This window comes from Tachypleus tridentatus, chromosome 2 (genome assembly GCF_004210375.1).
Source record: "Tachypleus tridentatus isolate NWPU-2018 chromosome 2, ASM421037v1, whole genome shotgun sequence".
Taxonomy (NCBI): domain Eukaryota; kingdom Metazoa; phylum Arthropoda; class Merostomata; order Xiphosura; family Limulidae; genus Tachypleus; species Tachypleus tridentatus.
The window spans coordinates 47,903,088-47,927,453 of NC_134826.1; the positions used below are offsets into that span (position 1 = coordinate 47,903,088).

The 24,366-nt window shown below is 34.2% G+C and overlaps 1 protein-coding gene across 4 annotated transcripts in view; it reads right to left on the reverse strand.

The window, feature by feature from the left end:
- LOC143243021 (cell adhesion molecule Dscam1-like) overlaps nucleotides 1-24,366 on the reverse strand; it is a 115,797-nt gene that overhangs the window by 62,489 nt on the left and 28,942 nt on the right. For all 4 annotated transcript variants that reach the window (XM_076486661.1, XM_076486659.1, XM_076486667.1 and 1 more), the window contains exons 2-7: nucleotides 23,845-24,165; nucleotides 14,291-14,452; nucleotides 5,214-5,363; nucleotides 3,534-3,654; nucleotides 786-961; nucleotides 91-363 (exon numbers count right to left, since the gene is read on the reverse strand). In XM_076486661.1, coding sequence (XP_076342776.1) covers nucleotides 91-363; nucleotides 786-961; nucleotides 3,534-3,654; nucleotides 5,214-5,363; nucleotides 14,291-14,452; nucleotides 23,845-24,165 — 1,203 coding nt within the window. The remainder of the gene's footprint in view (nucleotides 1-90; nucleotides 364-785; nucleotides 962-3,533; nucleotides 3,655-5,213; nucleotides 5,364-14,290; nucleotides 14,453-23,844; nucleotides 24,166-24,366) is intronic.

Here is a 24,366-nt window from a genome sequence, read left to right on the forward strand (position 1 = left end):
TTATTTTCGTCTTTGATAAACATCTTAACAAGTGATGTCTAGATCCTCGTGTAGAATGTTGATACTTAAAAGTGCTCAAAAACAAGTTACCTCCTAACACCAATTCTAATGCCGCTTGTGCAGAGTCGTCTTTATTGGTAACGTAACACTGGTAAACGCCTTTATCTTCACGTCCAACAGATGATATTTGAAGCGAACTACGAGTTAGAAGACGAAACTTCATTCCATCAGGCGTCAGAGGTCGCTGATCTTTAACCCACTTTACTGAGTCTACTGGAAATCCCGACACGTTACAAGTAAGAATTGCGGTTCTTCCAGCGTCGACAAGGAGTCTCTCTGGAGCAAACCTTGCTTTTAACGGAACTAAGATAGAATAACACAGAATTGCTGTAATTCAGCAAGGAGAAAAAAATAGCAGTTTTATTTATTTATTTATTTGTTGTAAAAATAATACGAATAACACATTCGATTGGGCTTATTGGAGTTATACATTTTTTCACCAAGCCTAAAATCTTATTTAAAATGATCAATGGTTGTAAAACTAAATTATGGTCTGTTTGTTTGTAATTAAACACAAAGTTACACAATGAGCTATCTGTACTCTGCCCATCAGAAGTATCGAAACTCGGGTTCCGTTTAGCACTTTTAATTGTTTTTTTAAACCAAATACGCATGCTATTTTTAAATCTCACAGTAAATCACTTATATTTCTGAAACTGAAGTTATAAGATAAACAAACACGATGTAATTATTGTGCTTTTTTATCATATAAAGAGAAAAACTACCTGTGACTGTTAAATGTGTCTCCATTCTTTTTTGCCCTATGTTGTTTTTCACCAAACATACATACGTCCCACCATCCTTGATGATGGTTTTCCGAATAAAGAGGGAGCCACTTGCTAGTATTACATTTTCACTGGCTGAAACAGGAATGAGTTTCGTACCTTCTTTCTTGTACCAGCTAACGAGAAGAAAGCAAATACACTAATTAATGTAAGTTAGAAACTTTTTATGTAGAATAAAATGTTCTTGTCGAAGGCAAAAAATTTGACTTGAATAATTAAAAATTAATGATTACGGGTACTTATCAAAACTGATTTAATCCCACAGTTCATCAGCAGTTATTTGTAAATTATAATTATTTGTTCACTAATACATACACACACACACAAAGATATACATGTATACATAAACAACATGTATAACTTATACACGTTTCCACCCATGAGATGCGGATTACAAAACGCTATAACATTTAGACTCTCTTTCTGTTTTCTTTTGATTAGGAATTATTTTCATATTTGGTCTACAATAAAAGTACTCAGATACAACTTTTCAAGTTGATATAAATAACCTAAATTAAGTACATATCTTTTTTCACCCTACAAACACGCGGGTTTGAATCCCCTTCACACCAAACAAGCTCGCCGTTTCAGCCGTGAGGACGTTATAATATGACAGCCAATCCCGCTCTTCGTTGGTAAAAGAGAAGCCCAAGAGTTGGCGGCGGGTGGTGAGGACTAGCTGTCTTCCCTCTAATCTTACACTGCTAAATTAGGGACGGTTAGCGCAGATAGCCCTCGTGTAGCTTTGCGCGAAATTCAAAACAAATGAAACCAAATTCTACAAATAAACTTTACCAGGTTCTCATGGTCATGCTTAGCCATGCACGTGATACAACTGGATGTATTGGGTTAACGCGCGTTCATTATCTGACATGACGAATTACTAGGTCCTAATAAGCACCTTTTGCTTTAGAACTAATTCTTTAATGAAGCAAAAAAGGAGAAAAAAAGAGCCTAGTTTTATTTTGATATTAATGTAATCAGACTGCTTCGTTCCAAAGTCAAACATAAAATACAATAAACAAAAGTGATTAATCGCCAGATTAGATTTATACTTGAATTACAACAATTATCTGTATGTGAGAAATTACCAAACAAAAGGGAAAACAAGATAAACTATCACATTTGTATTAATATAATCCAAATGTTAATGATGAAACTCAGTAGCTGATTTAGAAGAAAACAGATGACCAGTATCTGACAGTGTGGCAGCTGTCATCTATTTTACATCTGTTAGAAACAACAGGAGTGTAACTACTGCCGAGCAACTGATAAGATAACTGAAAGATATTTTACTGTTAACTGGCGAGTTTTGTAGCGCCAATTGCGTTTCGTGTCATTATCCCCCATTTGTGACACTTTGGAATGTAATAAAAGCCCAATCAAGCATTTTCCTTTATTTAAAAACAAGTTTAAAATAGTATGTTATCACTCATTGTTGTAATACGTGGATATCTTTATATTTGCGCTGAGATGAACGAGCATCGTTGGCACCAATTATAATGTTTTTTCTTTATTAATGCATCACTTGAATTTTTTTTCATGGACTTCAAACTGGTAACAATAGGAAAGAGTCTGCTCGATTTTATAATTAGTATCCCGATACGAATTATTCTTTCATGTTAACCAATGCATCCAACGTCCTCAGTCTGCCTCGATGACCTGGACTATAGTCATAAGTCATGATTGGAGATCTTTAGTTTAAGTACTACTTAACCGCTGTTTGTTCTACGTTCAAGTTGCCACGTCCTTTTAAATTAGCAAATTCCTGTAATGTAACGTTACTTTAACATGATCAATCGTATATTATGAGAATAATTAGGCGTGGAAAAACCTAAAGAAAAACATACCACATCACATAATATTGTATTAATACGTGAGCCCTATCCTCACTGCTCACTGTTAACCTTTGTTAACGAAGCATTTAAAACCTAACCAGAATAATGAAATAATTGTGTTTTTCACAACAATTTTTAAAGTTTGATAACCTGAGAAAAGCAAAATAGAGGCTAACAAAAACAGTTTGTTGACGCTCAGTAAAGTTATTTATAGAAAGTGTTAACAAGTGTTTATTTATCACCAATAAATATATAAACTGTATTTATGATTTTACTACTCAAGTAGACGTTTTTCATAGTTTAAAAAATAAAAATAAAACTCACTGATTAATTAAAACCGATAAAAATTCAGCTAAACTTGTTTTCGAAATGGTATCGTTTTGTCCGAAATGATAACATATTCATTCTACTACGTAAATTTTAAAAACGTGAAATAAAACGAATTATTGGCCCTAGTAAATACAAGGGTACTAAACCTAATGACCTATATAATATCTTACTATTGACAGAATTATCTTGTTTATAAATACTATTATTCTAAACGAGAGTTGCATTGGTGTTTCTTTAATATTCCAATAGTAACATAATAAAATTTATATTAAAATTAAGAATACATGTTTCCATTTCAAAACGTAAAGATATGATCATAAGTGAATAGATATTTATTAGAAATAATAACCTAATTATTATGACTATTATTTAATATTTAGAGAGAAAGAAAAGTAAAAAATAATAATGTTTGAAAGCAAAAATCAACTGTGCATTATATATATATATATATATGTAAAATAACATCTATGGACAAGTAAATAAAGGAAATACAAATAAAAGATAGAATATTGTGATTCACTTGTAAGTTGGAAGTGGATAAGCTTGGGCCACTGCACAAGTAAGTTCAACTGGTTTTCCCCCTTCAACATTGTACACGGTCCTAGTCTCTAAAAGTCGTGGCGTCTGGTTAATCTGTGGCTCTGTGGACGAGATTAAATCATATCATAGGTTACTTTTAAATATTACAGTTATGATTTGAGAGGTAATAAACAAGTTTAAGATTTTGTTAATGATTTAATTGAAAAACAGCCACTCTTCATTGAAAAACACAGCACCAGAATATAAGATAAACCTTCTGTTTTATCCCCCGTATTTTTTTTAGAAGTTTTGTTTGTTCGAAGACTACTCGAGGTCTATCTGCGCTTGCCGTCACTAACTTTGAACTGACTAATAAGAGAGCAGTTAGTTAATACCACTCACCGCCAACTCTTGGATTACTCTTTTACCAACGAATATTGGGATTAGTCGTGCCATTATAACGCTCCCACGGCTGAAAGGGCAAGCATGTTTGGTGTAACGGGGATTCGAACCCGCGACCCTCAAACTAGGAGTCGAGTGCCTTAACCACCTGGCCATGCCGGCCTCGTCGGTACTAGAGACAGCAAATGTAGTGTAGTTAACATAAAATGGTACATTCTGATATACTTTCGCATATTGGTTTTTAGAGTTACCATATCGTAGATGCGCATTGAGAAAAATTGTCTCTTAAACCATTACTATAACGAAGAAAAAAAACATAATTTAAAGAATTACGATATATAGAGGTGTGATATATATATACATTCCAAAAATTATGGAACGAAGTAAATTTAACTTATTTTTTCTTATCATAATGTAAATTTTGGGTACAATAAACATGATGAATGTCATGAAAACAGAACTTATCAAATTATGTGATGATAAAACAAAAAGGTAGCTTGATTGATTCGTACAGAAATATTGTTTCTTAATCCGTGATGACGAGAATATTATATATATAAAAACGGCTGGTATGGATAGAGAAAGCACTATGTAGAGGAGCGAACAACGTTTCGACCTTCTCAGTCATCGTCAGATTCACAAAGAAAAAATGGTTACTGATCGATAGCTGATCACATGTTTGAAGACGGTTGTGTAAGTGAATATAGGAATGTAAAGAGCATGCATAGATGTTGGATATATTTATTTATTAACAATTATTAAACGTATATCCTATCAATATCTTTATAGGTGTGGTTTGATTTGGTTGATCTCAAGCACAAAGCTATATTATGGGATATCTGTGTTCTGCTCATCACGGGTAGTAAAACCAGACTTTAGCGTCATAATCCTGCGGATTTATTACTGGTAAGGGTACTTTCAGCCGTGAGGACGTTATAAGTTACGGTCAATCTCACTATTCGTTGGTGAAAGAGTAGCCCAAGAGTTGGCGGTGGGTAGTGATGACTAGTTGCCTTCCCTCTAGTTTTACACTGCTAAATTAGGGACAGCTAGCGTAGATAGCTCTAATGTAACTTTGCGCGAAATTCCAAATAAACCAAACTGAGGGAAGGGTTCTTACGAAGGTAAAGATAAGCGTTTGGCAACTGATAAAATGTTAGAGCCCACAAACAATAAACATTTAAAAACTTTTAAAAAACTACATTTTGTTCAGGTTTACACTATTTTTAAACATTCCTAAATAAAAGTTAAAATGCAAAGATATTCAATTAGTATTTACCTGTTATTACTAGCGTTCCTGAATTTAGGCTTAGCTGGGATTTTCCACTTAGTAGATGAGTGGTACGACAGAAGTAGCCTTTGAATCCATCTTCATCTGTGGTATTCCGGATATGAAGCTCCCCATGGGAAAGAACACTGAAACGCCCTCCTACGTCAAAAAAGAAATTATTAAGATAAAGACGTTATATAACTTGTAGTTTTGGTTTACTAAACAAACGGTTGTTCTTTCTTTCTTTCATTCCCAGTTAGAAAGCATTCGGTGAACCCTGTACAGAAAGCATGTTTTAATACATCACTTTAAGGACTACAACCCAAATTTTGCGTGAATATTTACAAAATCAGAAAATTTCATTATGCTATATTCTTATACACGATGTTCTCAAAATATTCAAGACCTAAAAAAGGAATAGATTTTGAACATGTTTGGAATACAAATTATTTCAGTGATCAGACTTCTTTTTGCACATTATTTGCACACATGTATTTTTCATGTACTAAATGGTAAGTTTCATACGCAAAGAATACACTTTTTTCAAACTTTTTTTTATAATCAGTGAAAGAGGTAGAACCACAGTTAAAACAAGATGGAAATAAAAATCTTCATTGAAGAATAATTTTGAAAACTGAAAAATAATGGTCGTAATGGTAACTGGTGCATTACAATTAAAATGTATTTATTTCTCTATATTGTTGACAGTTGCGATACCCGTTATCTTAGGCCCGGCATGGCCAGATGGTTAAGGGACTCAACTCGTATTCTGAGGGTCGCGGGTTCGAGTCTCCGTCACACCGAATATGCTCTCCATTTCAGCCGTGGGAGCATTATAATGTGACGGTCAATCCCACTATTCGTTGGTAAAAAAGTAACCCAAGAGTTGGAGGTGGTTGGTGATAACTAACTGTCTTTCCTCTGGTCTTGCACTGCTAAATTAAGGACGGCTAGCGCAGATAACCCTCGTGTAGCTTTGCGCGAAATTCCAAACAAACCGTTGTCTTAGAAGGTCTAAAATTGTTCATTGCAAATAAGTGAAACGTCGATAACCTTGGAAGTATTTTTTTGTTTTTTTTTTTAAAAATAAAATCATAATCGGGAGTTTTGTTGAATTCATAATTCGCTTCAATATTCTATTAATTTAAATATCTTCAGAAAAAAACAACAACTATGAAGTTATTGTAATCAACAAGAAAACATAAAATGAATAAATATAATTACTTATAAATTATGTATATACTGTCCTAAGCTCTCCACGGGTATCAAAACTTTGTTTTTAGTGCTTTAGCCCTGAGCTATTGAAGAGTACAAGCGTATGTAAAAAGGTATTTAAACGTATATTTTATAACGTTAATACAAATACGAAATACAACTTCCATTATTTAGCCCAAACATTAATTCTGAAATAAAAGATGGCTGAGACTTTAAATCCGCTAGTTTCACTAATAACTAGTTCTGTATTTAAAGGAAACGTGATTTATAAAGGTCTTTAATGGTGACAGTGATTTTAAATTTTGTTAGTAAAATCTTAGACGAAGATACATTAATTTGCCAGCGTTCTAAAACTACGCTAGAGGGCTTCACAATTTCATTAATCTTAATTTCTCCATATTTCCGTGGCAGTCCGATGTGTCTAAGATCCAAAGATTTCACAGCACGAGTCCTAGTCATGGCAACTGTAATCACGTGCCCTGTAATTTCATTTGGAAACAGTCGCTGTAAACCCTAGAGATAATTAAGCCCTTATTAGCTGTTTCAGATAGATAATTATAGCTATGTTAAATTATAATACATATACAAGGATATTGTTTCAACCAGAGAACTGCCGCCCATACTATGATTACAACAATTGTATCTATTCATCAAGGTATCTATCTCATCAGTCATCTAAACATATACACATGTTCTGTATTATATAGATATATATTTGTATTCAACACGTGTGAGGCTAGCACACATTCACACATGACGAAAGTATTCATAATTTTTCACGTATATTCGCTTATTAGTAATTTGCGTGCAACATTAACAGAACTATGTTGGGGATTTCAGTTCCGCCATGCCCGATCTCCCCCTAGTGTAAACTGATGATATAGATTTTGCGGTTTGCTTGTTTACCCACTTATGAGTCCTCTTATTAAATCTTACGCCATCTGAAAAGCTAACACAAAGCGACATGAGTTAAAGTTTCAAAAATCATTTAATATCCAATATTCGTTCCCATGAGACGCTTATGAGAGAGAAGAGATAACATGGCAGTATTAATATAATTACGTTTTTTCTTCTCTATAGTCGGAAAGTCGATACTGTTTGGTTCCAAGTTAACTCGATAAAATAGAAGAAAAAACCACATAACATAATGAAATATCAGCTTTGTTCATTATTGTGTAGAATACTCTGTATTAATTTTTAACTTATTAAAAAATACCAGTATAGTAAGCTCCAATTTGAGTATATTTTGGTTTAGCTACAAAAAAATGAGAATTTATTAACAGTTTCTTTTTCCTACAAGGTTTGATATCACTAAGTTTTACACTTTATCAAAATGCTTTCTGAATATCAAGGTAAACCAAATACACGTTAGTTCTTTCATCAATACTTACAGTAGCATTCTCAAAGAATGTCAGAAAATTTGTGAAACAAGACCTTCTCTGAGTGGAAAACCCTGTTGGTTTGTCTGTTTTGAATTTCGCGCAAAGCTACGTAAGTGCTATGTGTTCTAGCCGTCCCTAATTTAGCAGTGCAAGACTAGAGGGAAAGCAGCTGGTTACCACGATCCACCGCCAAATCTTGGGCTACTTTTTTTACCAACAAATAGTGGAATTTACCGTCACATTATAACCCTCCCACGGATGAAAGGGCCAGCATGTTTGGTGTGACGGGGTTTCGAACCCGCGACCCTCAAATTGCGAGTCAAACGTTCTAACCACCTGCCCATGTCATGTCTTCTATGGTGTTTCATTGACATTGTATCAAACTAATTAAAGAAGTGCCATATATCTTTAACCACACTCTTCAAAACTCTTCCAACTACTGATGTAAGACTAACTGACCTATAATTGACTGGACAATGTTTATCACCTCCTTTATATATTGGACTAACATCAGCCAGCTTTCAATCTTCTACTACTTTTCCATTACTCAATGACCTATAAAGATATTAGCTAGCAGTTCACAACTCAAATCATTAAGTTCCTTTAAAACTCTGCAATAAAAGTTGTTAGGTCCATGGAACTTATCAGTGTTGAGGTTTCCCAACCTTTCTCTTACAATTTCAGAACTTAAGATGACATCTTTACATCAGTATTTTCCTCCTTACATTAAGTGCTTTGATTAAAACATAATACTTCTATCTTCCTTCATAAAAACTAAAGATAATATATAATTTAACAAGTTTATCATCTCATAATTCTTCTGATATCAGCTCTCCACTGTTACTTTTAAGAGGCTCTATCCCCATCCTTACACTTCACTTACCCATCATATACCTAAAGAACTCCTTGTTGTTTTATTTAGCTTTCTCAGTCAACCCTATTTCATATACAGCTTTGCCTTTTTTAAACTTTTTTTTAACCAGCTCTCTTGGTTTCCTATAGTCCTCTAAGTTCTTATTGTTTCCAGTAATTTTACATTTCTTATATTTATCCCTGATATAATTTATTGAATCTTTACTGAACCATAATGGCTTGTTCCGCTTCATTGTCCATAGATTTTTTCTGTACTGAATATGTATGTTCTGTATGATAAGAGCTAGCTTTTTGACAATTTTAAATATTTTAATTTAGTTAAGAGGATGGAACATCCAAGATTGACCAGTAGGTCCCATGTTGTTCCAAAACGATATGTTATGTTATGTCAATTTTTCCCTGAATGCTTCTCACATCTATTCAAGATCCCTTTCATAACTCTTTTGTCAAATTTACAAAATCAAGATCATGTCTCATTCCATCAAAACTGACTTTTCTGAAATTTGTAATCAGAGTTCTATTTTTCCTCAATTCTACATGTAGTAAAATCGCTAACCTAATAGTCGCTTGTACTTAAATGTTTAGAATTTAGAATTTCGCGCAAAGCTACACAAGGGCTATCTGCGCTAGCAGTCCCTAATCTAGCAGTGTAAGACTAGAAGGAAGGCAGCTAGTCATCACCACCCACCGCCAACTCTTGGGCTACTCTTTTACCAATGAATAATGGAATTGGCCATAACATTATAACGCTCTCACGGCTGAAAGGGCGAACATGTTTGATGTCACAGGGATTCGAACCTGCGACCCTCGGATTATGAGTCGAGTGCCTTAACCGCCTGGCCATGTCGAGGTTTGTTAAATGTTTACCAACCAAAACTTTGTCTATTGTACTCACTTTGGATACTAATAATTAATCAAATATGGTTTTCTCTCGTGTAAGTTTCGTCATTAGTTGATGTATAAAAGTATACTGGACAATTTCCATAACATCTATCCCCTCCTTACTCTCAGACTCAATATTTTTCCAATCAGCACCCCTGAAATTATAATCTTCCATAATGACAATAACATCTCTCTTTTTTTTTTGTCATCACTTGATCTCTTTATATAATTTCTCGTTACCTTCCACAATCTGACCTGGTGGTCTGTAACAAATCCCAATTACAAGACTTTTCCCTTTATATCCACTAACACAAACTGAAGCGACCTCAGTGTTATTTTTCTTTAATATGCTCCAACTCAATAGAATAAAATTCACTTTTCACATATAAAGCTGCTCCTCATCTTTGTGTTCAATACTGTAATTATAGTAAATAATACATATTTTAATATTTAAGAAACAAAACAAAAAACTCTCTCATGAAAACCGATCAAATCCCACCAAGTCTCAGAGATGTTCATTATATCAAAATCCCCAGTTTCCACAGCTTGGAATTCAATCCTAGCGATCTACACAATATCTTATCCGTGCAATTATATTAAAACCACAAGCAGTCCAATTGTAGCCCAGTGATTTTAAAAACACTTATAGGTATGTTAAAACACAAACATAAATGTATATATTGACCTAATTATATTTAAAACACGTCTTATTAACTTTTAACTTAATTATATTAAAAACACAGGTAGTTAAGTTTTTACCTAATGCTTTGATTTGAAACCTTTAGCACACATGCTGTTACGTATTATAATTCATCTTGGACGAGTCTCCAATTCATTATGTGACGTACGTTATGTATTACGATTTCAAATAACCGGACATTTTAATTTGGAAGTTAATTGAATGTCGATATGTTTCAAATTTATGATATTTGCCAACAAGATTGCTACACACACTTTTATTTATAAAACAAGTATATTTTAATATACAAATAATAATACAATTTATAATAACGGTTATTACTAATAATGATTTACATACAGAAGTTTTACGAAACATACAAACACTATTAAGTCCTCTATCCGGTCTAGAACTCAATACTTTGTCGACGATTCACAAAGAGCAAATTACTTCTGTGTTGGTACACAGATATACTTCACTTAACGGAAATGCTAGCAAGCTCTATTCATCACACGTTTTTCAAGATGAAAATATCTATTGTCTTCGTAAAAATACTAACATCTGAAATTAATTCACTGAAGTTTTTGATGTTTGAAATCTATAAACGTTCCTGTAGTTTTCCGATTAATAAGTTTTTGTCAAAATAAGAGCTTCCGAGGCTTATAGTATACTGACTGTAACAGACCAACAATATTACATCAAGTCATCCCATAAGTAACGCCACGAAATTTAATATAGAAAGTGCATTATCACTTCTGACTGTGTAGAAGGCTTTAATGACTTAAATATGTGGTAGGACGTGTATAAAAAATGTTCAGACTTTCCGATATATATCTTTAAATAGTAACATTAGATGAATGTAAAAAAAAAAATCTAGCTTATTTTCTATATGGAAGTGAAGATGTTATTGTGGTTTTGTATATTACACATATTTAAACATCTATCATAACGTGGCCCTTTTAACAGTTTCACGGATCAGTTTGAAAAACATTTACTTAATTTCATTTGTAAAAAATAATAGCCATCACTGACAGAATTAACCAATAAGAGTTTTGTTATAACGTGCTTAAGATACGTTTCTAAGCATACCGAAAAGAAAGCTCCAACAAAATCAGGATTTGAAATGAACTTGGGTTTTAATGTGAACAGAAGAGTGACAACAGCATATGATTTCGACTACTGGCCGTCCTGACAAACAACAGAGAATCGTAATATCAGGCCATCCCATAAGTAATGTCTGAACATTTAATACAGAAGGTGCATCACCATTTTTGTCTTTGTAGAAAGCTTTAATGACTAAAATGTGTAGTAGGACGTGTATAACATTGTTCAGAGAAATAAAAGAAACTAACTCAACTCCATGTTTTCAGATCATTAATCAAATAAACCTTTATGAAGACGGATGCGTCTATGGAGCACATTAGGCATATAATGCTTTATGAATTTAGAAAAGACAATAGTGCAGCAGAAACTACACTATATATTCAAAGTGTTTATGGTGTGGAGTCTCTCAATGAAAGACAATGTCGAAGGTGGTTTCAGATGTTTAGATCACGTGACTACAGCTTAAGTGATGTGCCGCGTTGAGGTCGTCCTGTTGAGTTTAATAATGACTTGCTGTTGGCTGCAATTGATGAAGATTGTGCTGTAACAGTTGAAAAACTAGCACAGAAGCTGAATTCATCCCATTTAACAGTTCACTATCATCTGCAATATCTTGGAAGGGCGTTAAAACTTGGAAAATTAGTCATCCATGATTTGACAGGGCAAGAGTAGTCATTTGCACTTTTCTGCATTCTCGTGAACATAACTTACCTTTTCTGGACAGGTTAGTGACTGGAGATGAAAAATGGATATATTACAAATATGTAAAGCGCCGCAGACAATGGCTCAGTGGAGGTAACCTGGCTAAAGCATAGTCCAAAACGGACCTCCATCCTAGGAAAGTTTTGTTAAACGTTTGGTGGGATATTGTTGATGTGATCCACTTTGAGTAGCTGCCACTCAATGTAACGATTACATCAGACTTATATTTTCAACAGTTAGAGCGCTTGAATGCTGCGCTGAAACCTAAGAGGCCTGCTTTAATCAATCGTAAATGTGTGTTACACCAGAATAATGTACGGCCTCATACAGCAAGGATCATATCTGCAAAGATTGAAGAGCTAGACTTGGAAAACTTCCACATCCTCCTTATTCTCCAGACCTTGCCCCATCTGATTATCAGCTATTCCGAAGTTTGCAGAACTATCTTGATGGAAAAGATCTTGGGACACATAAAGATGTCAAAACTGCCCTTTTTACATTCTTTTCCTCTAAACCTCAAGAATTTTTTCAGTTTTATATACATACATACAGATATATATATATACAAACATACATATATATATATAAAACAATTAACTCTCAAACTACGCTTCATAACATTACTTCAACAGCTGTTAAAATTGGTACTCAAGTTGGAGAACGTTTTATGTGAGTTTAATATGCTTTACATTTTACAGTTTAATATACTTGTTTAATAAATTAAGAAGTAAAATGTAAAATATATTTACTTATATGATGTCGTCTGCCTCTCTCTATATATATATATATATACATACCTGTTTAATGACATGGTCTCAAAGATGTTTTTAATATTTATCATGTTGCTGATTGCAAGGTGTCATAACTCTATAAAGCACATATATTTTCTTACATGTACTACTCTATCGTTCCAGATATAAAAAAATAGAAGTACCATATTGGAGTACAAATAAACCATACTTAACAGTGATTAATATATAGCAGCGACAGCTAATAATAGTATTAAAAGGCAAAACAAGTGACAACTTAAGAAGGTCGAAAAGTTATATGTTTTGTGTTTTAAATAGCACACATTTGTGCTTACTTCAAACTGGTTCCTTGCCATCATCAAATATGGTTAAAAGTTAAAAGCTCTAGCGCTTTTAACGAGAGCAAAAATAAAAAATACACATACTCAAACTATATATGAGTGTGTATATACGTTAATTTGTTATAATAAAAAACAAGCCGAAACTAAAATAAATTAAAAGATAAAAACACATAATATATAAATACTGAAGTTTATGAAAGCGAAAACAATACTATATTAGCTCACATACAGACACAACACGAATCGATATGTATATATAAAGATAAAATGTGTGTTTGTTTTGTACCCTAACTCCTTCCAGTCTATTGGACTAATCTCTACCAAAAGTTTTATGTAAACACTATGAAATACGGAAAATGTCCTGAGGACTCACAACTGAACTTAACCCTATTTCTTTTTTGTAAAGCCTGTTGGTTAATTACTCAGAGCCTATTGAGCCAATCCCAAACAATCATGGCAGGCTGATGTTTTAGACAATGTAGAACATTTTAAAGGGATTCAAGGTCGAAATATATAAGTTGCTGGGCTGTTTCTCAAAACAACCATACTTTATCATAATCAATTACAATGTAGATGTATGGTATAGAAGGGTAGGAAGTATCACCTCCGAATCTTTATTTGTTGGTGGATAGAAAACAAATTTAAGATATTGTTTATAAAGTGGTTTGGCCATAATTTTAAAATTTGAAATAAAGTTTATGTTTCAGTTATTATTTTGAAACGCATAATTACTCTTAAATGAACTTTAAGTATTTCTAATCAGTTGACGGTATTTCAGCGTGTTTGCGCGAGCGCGCTTCCTGTACATCCATTTTGATATCTTTATTTGTTTTGAATTTCGCACAAAGATACACAAGGGCTATCTGCGCTAGCCGTCCCTAATTTAGCAGTGTAAGATTAGAGAGGAGGCAGATAGTCATCACCACCCACTGCCAACCCTTGGGTTACTCTTTTACCAATGAATAGTGGGATTGACCGTAACATTATAACGCCCCCACGACTGAAAGGGCGAGAATGTTTGGTGCGACGGGGATTCAAACCCGCGACCATCAGATTACGATTCGAACGCCTTAACCCACCTGGCCATGCCGGGCCATTTTGATATTTCGTTTAAAACATACCAATCAGAAAATAAGTCTTTTGTTGAACGTACACTTACCGTTTACTATGTTTGAGACAATGGTAACACCGTCATCTCGCTCCCACGTTGTCACAATGACGTAGTCTCTGACGTACATAGGGATATAACATCTGAGAATCGCTGTGTTCCCCCGTGTAACAAATTCGTCATAAACCTGGACCTCGTACTTTTGGTGGACCACTGCAAATTTACACAACATATATACATAATATTAGTATATTTAATTGTTTATTTATAAATAAGTATCTGTAATGTGGTTTTGGTTTAAGTATTACGTTATTGGCCGGCTGTGGCCTAGTAGTTGACGTTTTAGGCTATGGATCGGAAAGTCCACTATTCGAATCTTGATGCTCTATACATTTTAACTGTGGAACGCATTATAACAGTAACATTCAATTCCGTTTTATGATTTAAAAGAGCCGGACATGGATCTTATAGCGGCGGATTCTATTGGCTAACTGTCTTTCTTCAGTCGTTTAAAATTTTCTTTAGAATATTTCTGAAGCCTGTGGTTCACCAAGTAGGTCGTTTACCCCAGAAACACATAAAATGTTAATTTAAGTACTAGTCAATAGTTTTTTTAGTACCATAGAAAAACTTAATTTATCAATGTATCCATCTATTTATGAATCTTAAATGGGCCTTAAAACATATTTTATGTGTAAATTCCTGCCGCTCTTAAGGATAGCATAAGCTATCGTGTTTGATTTTGAGAAAATATCTGTTTTTAACGTGTTTGATTAAACCGTCACTAAACTTTTTATCACAGCTTTAAAATACCGTAGACAAATTCGTGAAAGTAGTAGTTTGTTTGTTTGTTTTGAATTTCGCGCAAAGCTACAAGAGGACTATCTGCGCTAGCCGTCACTAATTTAGCAGTGTAAGACTAGATGGAAGACAGCTCTTGGGATACTCTTCTACCAACGAATAGTGGGATTGATCGTAACGTTATAACGCCTACACGCCTGATAGGACGAGCATGTTTGGTGTGACGGGGATTCGAACTCGCGATCCTCTAATTACGAGTTGAGTTCTTTAAACATCTGGTCATGCGGGCTCGTAAGTAATGAATCTTCGACCGTTGCCTTATAAAGAAAGAATTTATTAAAAATTAGAAAATGAATCATGAAATAGAAGAAGAAAACAGTAAAATAATTTGGAATTTTGTTATTTTCAAATAAAATATGGAATATAATAACATTTTTAGATAGCATAAGTCTAATTTGGAATCCTTCTTACATACAGGTTACCTATTCACATCATAAATATAATAACTAAATCACAAAACTCGTCTTCAAAGAAAGACTACTGGTTGAAGCCTGTAAACCAAGAAATCAATGGACACAAATTTACTTCATGAGACTTTTCCAGTACAGGTTCTTCTCCTCTCTACTTTCTTTTTACATATTTAGGATAGGTTATTCTCCTCCTCCCTTTGTTTTACACATTTCTAGGATAGATTATTCTCCTCCTCCCTTAGTTTTACACAATTCTAGAATAGGTTATTCTCCTCTTCCCTTAGTTTCACACATTTCTAGGATAGGTTATTCTCCTCTTCCCTTAGTTTTACACATTTCTAGGATAGGTTATTCTCCTCTTCTTTTTCTTTTTGATCATTCCTAGAATAGGTTATTCTCTTCTTCCCTTAGTTTTACACATTTCTAGGATAAGTTATTCTCTTCTTCCTTTAGTTTTACACATTTCTTAGATAGGTTATTCTCCTCTTCCCTTTCTTTTTGATCATTCCTAGAATAGGTTTTTCTCTTCTGCCCTTAGTTTTACACATTTCTAGTATAGCTTCTTCCACTCTTTTCTTAGTTTTACATATTTCTAGAATAGGTTATTCTCTTCTCACGTTAGTTTTACACATTTCTAGGATAGATTATCTCCTTCTCACCTTTGTTCTCTGTTGTAAACATATGTAGACCAAGATAAAAAAATATTTACTTTTTCTACCTTTCCTAAAACTTGTGTAACTTTCCATCCATTTTACTTCTGTAACTAGACTGTGAATAAAAGGTTTACACATAGACTTTGTTTCTAAGGGTATTTTTAGTCTTTTCAAATAAATTGGATCATCACATTCCAAAGTCAAAATCGAATTTTCTTCTACTTAAAAAAGACTGAGGTATTAAATATTTTATCAAAACGAAAAGTTGCATTTTAAACGTTTAAATTCCAAGATTAAAAAAATAAATAGATGTTTTAAAATATTTGATAAAAAAAGAGATAATATATAGTCAAACAGGTAATGGAAATACATTTGTTATTGTGACTAGTGATGCCTTTTTATGAAGAAATGGCAACGTGACACTACAAGTTTCAACAATTACGAAAGAACTGCTAACAGTAAAGAAAAGAGCTGGAAAATATAAATTTGAAGAAAACGTAAATGTAAAAGAAAAATTACTATTTATTAAAGTTTCAATAAAATATGAATTATGCCTTTGTACTTCCAAAATATATTAACGAAAATAAAGCATTAATTTGTGTGAAAATCGAAACAATAGTTGTGTAAGAATGAAAAGAAGGTCTCTAATACTAAAAAGTAGGCTTACCACCAGGAGTTACCTGCACAGTTAATCAATTAATAAGTTTAGAAATTTACTTTCATGGTGAAGTTGAAAGTTTTACCAAAGATGGCCTACATTTTTAAAAATGTTTTAAGAATGTTGATTGTGTTCTTTTTCTAGTGTTTCTGATGTTGTTACTTTATATGTTGATATTGTGGCTGTTTAGGCTTAACGGCAATTATTCACGTCATTGTAAGCTTCACCCCATTTAAAATTTACATCATCAAACAGCTTTACAATCTGTGTTATATGCTATTTCATTCATTCTATCTAATAATTAGTTTTACTTTAATAACATAAGTTCTATATAACTTAAAAGTACAACAATGGTCACTGGCCCGGCAGTTAGGGAACTCGACTCGTAATCCGATGGTCGCGGGCTCGAATTCCCATCGCACCCAACATGCTCGCCCTTTCAGCCGTGGGGCTGTTATTATGTCACGGTCAACCTCAGTATTCATTAGTAAAAGAGTAGCCCAAGAGTTGGCTGTGGGTGGTGATGACTAATTGCCTTCTCTCTGGTGTTACACTGCAAAATTAGAGACGGCTAGCGCAGATAGTTCTCATGTAGCTTTGTGCGAAATTCAAAACAAAACCATTCAAAATCAATGGCCATTACCTATTCAACTGTAGTTATGGGTTTGTTTGTTTGTTTAGAAGTTAAGCCTATCTGTGCTCTGCCTACGAAGGGTATCAAAACAGAATTACCGCTGTACCACTAGGGGACGTAATTATAGGTTTTACTGAATTAAGAATGATTTATTTAATAATTAATAAACTTGATCAGTTAACATGAAAATATTCAATTATACGTTTAGCTGTTCTTACGAGTGTTTGGAAATTAAAGATATCTTCCAGCATATTCAAGCTAAAAGTTATTTCAAGTAATCATATCACTTTTATTTATAGTCACGAGGAAAATCATTTATCTTTTTTTAGATTTTTTCCACATAACACATGCAGGTGGAAAATTAGAAACAGATATTGATTATAGTGTAACAAATTCCTGTTTAGATTTACTAGATATCACATTAAAACAAACATTCCATTTAATTTGGCTGAAATAATTCGAACACTTGCGAGGGATTACATTAAAGAAAAGATTAGATTAAATCAGTTAAAAGTATCGTATTTACATGACAGAAATTACTTAGAAAGTTTTACAGATGTTGTACTTTCACGAGATAAACATATTTAGCAACAGATCAATAACATCAAATCTACATGACAGTTTATTCAACCTATTTTCAGAATGCTTCACCAGAGAATAACAAAGTGAGAAACTCAGTAGAATGTCCTATGTTAATATAATAATTGGAAATGTGTAAATAACTTTAATATTATTTGTGTTCATACAAGATCAAAGTATTTAAAACAACGAATTTGTAAATGCTATATATTTCACCATAATAACAATAATAAGAAAAATCTGGGAAAGCGAATGATAACTTGTTGTAATAACACATTTCCGTTTAGGAAAGATGAGTAAACTGCAATTTCTGTTATTAAAGAGTTGTTCACTTGGCATGGTGAATTTCAAAAACAAAAAAATTGTACTTATGTTTTACTGTGCCCGGTATAAAGTTACTTTTATACCAAACAAAATGAAAATCTTAAAATTAAATTTTCGCAAATCACATGTTCAAAATATCTTGCTAACAACACCCCGTTGAATGTCACGAGCATTTTAACAAACGTTGTTTTCCATTTGGGGCAGATGAAAAAAAGTAAAGAAAAAATAGACTAATTTGTGAAAAATATTTTATTTACAAATAATTTAAAGCTTTACATTTTTTTGTTTTTTTGTTAAGTCAGTAAAAATTTTGCTTTTAGAAGATATAATCGCGGGTGTGATTTTCTTAAGCAAAGCCACATCAGGCTATCTGTTGTGTCTACCGAAGGAAAACGATTTGTTTGTTTGTTTGTTTTGAATTTCGCACAAAGCTACTCGAGGGCTATCTGTGCTAGCCGTCCCTAATTTAGCAGTGTAAGACTAGAGGGAAGGCAGCTAGTCATCACCACCCACCGCCAACTCTTGTACCAACGAAAAGTTGGATTGACCGTCACATTATAACGCCCCCACGGCTGGGAGGGCGAGCATGTTTGGCGCGACTCGGGCGCGAACCCGCGACCCTCAGATTACGAAGCGCACGCCTTAACGCGCTAGGCCATGCCAGGCCCGAAGGAAAACGTCTCTCTGATTTTAGTGTTGTAAATCGGGGACTCACCGCTGTCCCAATGGGGAACATATATAATCAATATCATTCATTCAATTCTTTACTTTAATTGAAGTTTTTTACATATTTTTTTTCTGTATAGTGATGTTACTTATATTCATGCTATTTGATGTTATCAGGTTATAAAAATAAGTTCGTAGTTCGATAATTGGTTTCTTCCAACAGGTTCGTGACGTAAAACTCTTTTAATAGGAAGCTTAAGAAATTGTTTTGACGTTGGGTGAAAAGCGGTTCTAATGTTGCAAATCATTATCGTTACTGAAACAAACACTTATTTTCTAGCTCAGGCTTCTTTATTTTTAACTTGCTTAAAATTTAAACTTTAAAACAAATTCCAAATCTGAACGTATCTATATATACACGTATCAAACGTAAAATTAATTAGCGTTTTCCCATTCAGAAAGGAACGTACGCGATAATAAAATTCAGCCGCGTATCGAACTACCAAATGGCTGGCTCATCCTCTGTAAATATTGTAGCAATGAATTAACCACGCTTTTAGAGGTTTTATCGACATTGGTGTAACTAGAATGAACAAATTCAGTGCGCGTGCTGAAGACATTATCAGACCATTGGTTCAAAGAAATGGGTTTTTGTTTTATCCTTCAAAATGTTCAAGTTTGCTAATACTTGGTTTCAGTGTGTTCTTTCTCAATGTTGTGCAGCGCTTTTATTGGCGGGTAGAGCGCAGTCTTATTAGAAAGCTAAAACATTACACGACAATAAATAAGAGCATCTATCTATAAAGCCTAATGCAGGAAAAGCCCGCTAAGACATGAAGCATGTTGTCAGCATAATCTAAAGTCTCACCCATACGCGTGTTTATCAAGACATCTCAAGAACGTTTGTTTTTTAGCAAAAAAATAAAACTACACATTTAACTACTTGTGCCCTGTTCGCCGCGGGGAATTGAGCCCAGGATTTTAGCGCTGCGAGTTTGTCAGCTTGCCGCTGAGCTGATTCACTAAATGACTTTTTATGTGCTTTATGCGTGAGTGTTTTATTCAATGTTTTCTCTGTTGCAAGGTGATACAATATTTGCAAGGTTTTAAAAGTTTTCTTTGATTTCAAAGCGATAAACTTGAATTAGCCTGAGCTAGGTCTAACATGGCCAAGTAGTTAATGCACTCTACTTGTAATCCAAGGGTTGATGGTTCGAATCTCCGTCACACCAAACATGCTCGATCTTTCAGCCATGGAGGCGTTATAATGTGACGGTCAATTCTACTATTCGTTGATAAAAGATTAGCCCAAAAGGTAGCGATGGGAGGTGGTGACTAGCCTCCTTTCCTCAAGGGACGGCAAGGGCAGGTAGCTCTCCTGTAGCTTTGCACGAAATGGAAACCAAAAAAACAATCATATTTGCCTAAATATTGGATTTTGATAGCGATTTCATGAAAGAACATCTCACTTGAAATAAACAAAAATAATAGTTGTTATTGTAAAAATTAGCAATGAGTTTACTAAGTTACTACCATCCGTTGTCCTTTTCGGTATAATTTACTGAAATATACACGATATAAAAATATTACGCGCGTTTCATGAAAATAGTTTTTCCCTCGAAAGTGGAAAATTACTGTTCCTTCCCTCTTCTGAAAATATAAAGTTTAGATAAAAATTTCTTGCTATTTGTTAAGATATATATATGTAAGTAGAACAAAACAATAGCAAGTAACACTAACAATATAAGAACGTACGATATCTTTTTTTAATGACTAAAAACAACTTGTAACGAAACCATAATTTTATTTCTTTGCATTTTGTGATATCCAAACAAGTTCTATAGCAGAATGATACAACTAAGCCTAATTTGGTATATAAGAAGAATCTAGTAGATTTGCTTTTCATCGATTTTTCGGAAATTTGCACTTATGGCGGGGAGAATATTGCTGTTAAGCCTACATTATTTTCTAACCTTTGAAACTATGAGACCTATTTGGCTGTTTAACTTTAGCCTAATATCATAGATTTGTTTCTTACTCGTAAAATGTTTGACGTTGGAGCTCTCACCGATCTGTCATTATGCAAACAAACTAAATCATGAAATGTTCTCTCTTATTATTACTTATCAGTAAAGTTTTTGTTTGTGAAAAAAAATTCTTAGAAGCTCATAAAAATTATTCAATAAGACCCTTGTTATCTTGTACAGTCGAGCAGTGTAGATATATCACACCTGCATATGTGGTTACCATACATATATTACACCTGCAACATGATTACCAGATATTTCACACCTACAGATATGGTTACCAAACAGGCTCCATCTCCTACGGTTTACCATCAGTAATTCTTTCCTTTTCCTGGAGTCTAAGTGTGTCGATGAATCCTATGAGTAGGGGTTTCCTACCAGAGTCACAAACCAGTTTTACAGCATAAACTCGATGGCGCGAAAGACGTAACACTAGAGACTTGTAAAGGTATATAATAAAACTAAAGGCGTTTAACTTATATTCTGAGAAATTCATGTTACCATGTTAAATACACGTGAAGCTGTCTGTAGATCATAAAAATGACACTATATTTAAGACGTGTTTATATCTGAGTGAGTAAATAGATATCTTGTTTCACAAAAGGTAAAATGATTATACATATATCTCCAAGTAACAGCTTTTACTAGCTTGATACAATGCAAGTCTCTTTCCGTGTCTTTTGGGCCCGGTATGGCCAAGTGGTTAAGGCACTCGAATCCTTGTCGCATCCAACATGCTTGCCCTTTCAGTCGTGGCGCTGTTATATGTGACGGTCAATCCCATTATTCGTTGGTAAAAGAGTAGCCCAAGAGTTGGCGGTGGATGGTGATGACTATCTGCCTTCCCTCTAGTCTTACACAGCTAAATTAGGGACGGCTAGTGCAGATAGCCCTCGTGTAGCTTTGCGCAAAATTCAAAACAATCCAAACCAATCCACGTTATTTACGACATTTCTACGCGTGTCTTATTATGATATTGTTTCATTTTACATTTAATGGCAAACCGTAAAAAAAAAAAAAAAAAAGCCAACACCTAAGGTATCTTCCTAGTTACAGTCACTGTGATGTTTGGAATTAGGCTCGCTTTACTCGAAGCTCTTTAAATTTAATATTTAACGCTTTTTGCGCGTGTATGTGTGCTTAGAAGTTATTTATAATTACAAATTTCAGGGGCAAATAAATTTTACGATTACTGGAAAATTGTATGTCGTTCCTTTCATGGTGTTCTGTTTCGGCCCTAATAGCACGTCTATCTATCGGCGACGTACAAATGCTATTAATGTTGAAGAACAGCTTGTGACCTACTCAGTGAATTAATACCCTCAGAAGCTTCACTAAAAGAGAGAGAGTCATAAGAGACTTACTGAAGGATATGGTTAACGTTGTTTTTCACTCGATATTGTTACTGATATTGTGAGGTCTTGTTTGAATACTAATTTGCTGTATTTTTCATTATTATTGACTTATTAATATTTATGATAAATTGTTTATCAATATTGGTGTCAAGTTCTGGTCAGGTACATTGTCTCCGTTTTGTTAAGTGTTAAATTTGTTTCTAAGTGTTGTTATTGTGAATAAGGTGTGTTTTTATTGTTGTTTGTTTTTAATTTTGCGCAAAGCTACAAGAGAGATATCTGCGCTAGCTCTCACTAATTTTGCAGTGTAAGACCTACCTGGAAGGCAACTAGTCACCACTGCCCACCGCCAACTTTTTGACAACCTTTTTACCAACAAATAGTGGGATTGACTGTAACATTATAACGACCTCAAGGCTGAAATTGCGACCATGTTTGGTATGACGGGAATTTGAGCCTGCGACCCTCGGATTACGAGTTAAGTGCCTTAACCACTGGGCCGTGCGGGGCCTTTTATTATTGACCCAGTCCGGCATGGCCAGGTGGGTTAAGGCACTCGACTGGTAATCCGAGGGTCGAGAGTTCGAATCCCCGTCACACCAAACATGCTTGCCCTTTCAACCGTGGGGGCGTTATAATGTGACGGTCAATCCCATTATTCGTTGGTAAAAAAGTAGCCCAAGAGTTGACGGTGGATGGTGATGACAATCTGCCTTCCCTCTAGTCTTACACTGCTAAATTAGGGACGGCTAGCGCACATAGCCCTTGAGTAGCTTTGCGCGAAATTAAAAAAGACAAACAAACAAACATTATTGAACCCTAATTTTAACGGTGTTTTCATTTCAGACCGTTGCAGCTTTCATGCATAAATCAACTATTGATACCACCTTTACTTAGTATATTTAATGGGGTGTACGATATATAGTGCTCTTAATCAGTTAAAGTAGTTTCAGTTATGTTATGACTAGGAAAAAAATTATTAATATTTTTTAAAGCTACATAAATAATTTATTCATACATGCCGGTGGAGTTCCATTATTAATAATTTTTAAAGCTACATAAATAATTTATTCATACATGCCGGTGGAGTTCCATTATTTCGAACACACAAGTAACTTTACTTCAGCTAAAACACAAACTTATCAATCAAAAACAAACTTTTTTGCATTGTTTATTGGTTTAAAATTTTAAAATAATACTTCTAGTACATAATGGTATAGAATAGTCATACTTTTTCATTACTTTTTAAGACGGATTTACAACACTAAAATCAGGGGTTCGTTTCTCCTCGGTGTACTAAGCAGCTAGTCTGATGTGGCTTTGCTAAAGGGAACACATACACACACATACTTTTTAAGAATAATGTTTTCCTGTACGATTACGTTATGTTTAATTATATTATTTCTTGCCTTAAAAAACACTGAAATATCCATCCTACCTGCTCTCAGATGAACGTCCCTGCTTCCAACCTTACCAACAGAGTTGGAAGCCACACAGCGGTAAACAGAGGAATGGATATCCTGTCGAAAATACTCTGAGCGGAAAGGTGAAAAGACGAGAGTACCGTTAGGTAAAGCAACCCTCAAACCAGGTATATCGCTTGCTTTAGTACCATTAGCTAAAACCCACATCATGTCTGGTGTAGGGTTTCCTATAGCCAGGCAGTGAATTGACGTTCCAGAGTCGTAGAGGAACGTGACTCTTGGTGGGGGCTCCAACGAAATTCTCGGGGCTCTATATTCTGACACAGAAGATGCGCCTGAAACGAACAAAAAAAGTGGAGTTAGCTGTATTAAAATTAAAATGGAAGATTCGCATCTTTATTAAAACGGTTGTTAAAGTAGCAATACACGAGGTTTCTGCATCTTTCCAAAACATTTGGTGGTCTTTGGTTTATTTTGTTTGTTTTGTTTTGACTTTCGTGCAAAGCTACACAAAGGCTATCGGCGCTTTGTTTGTT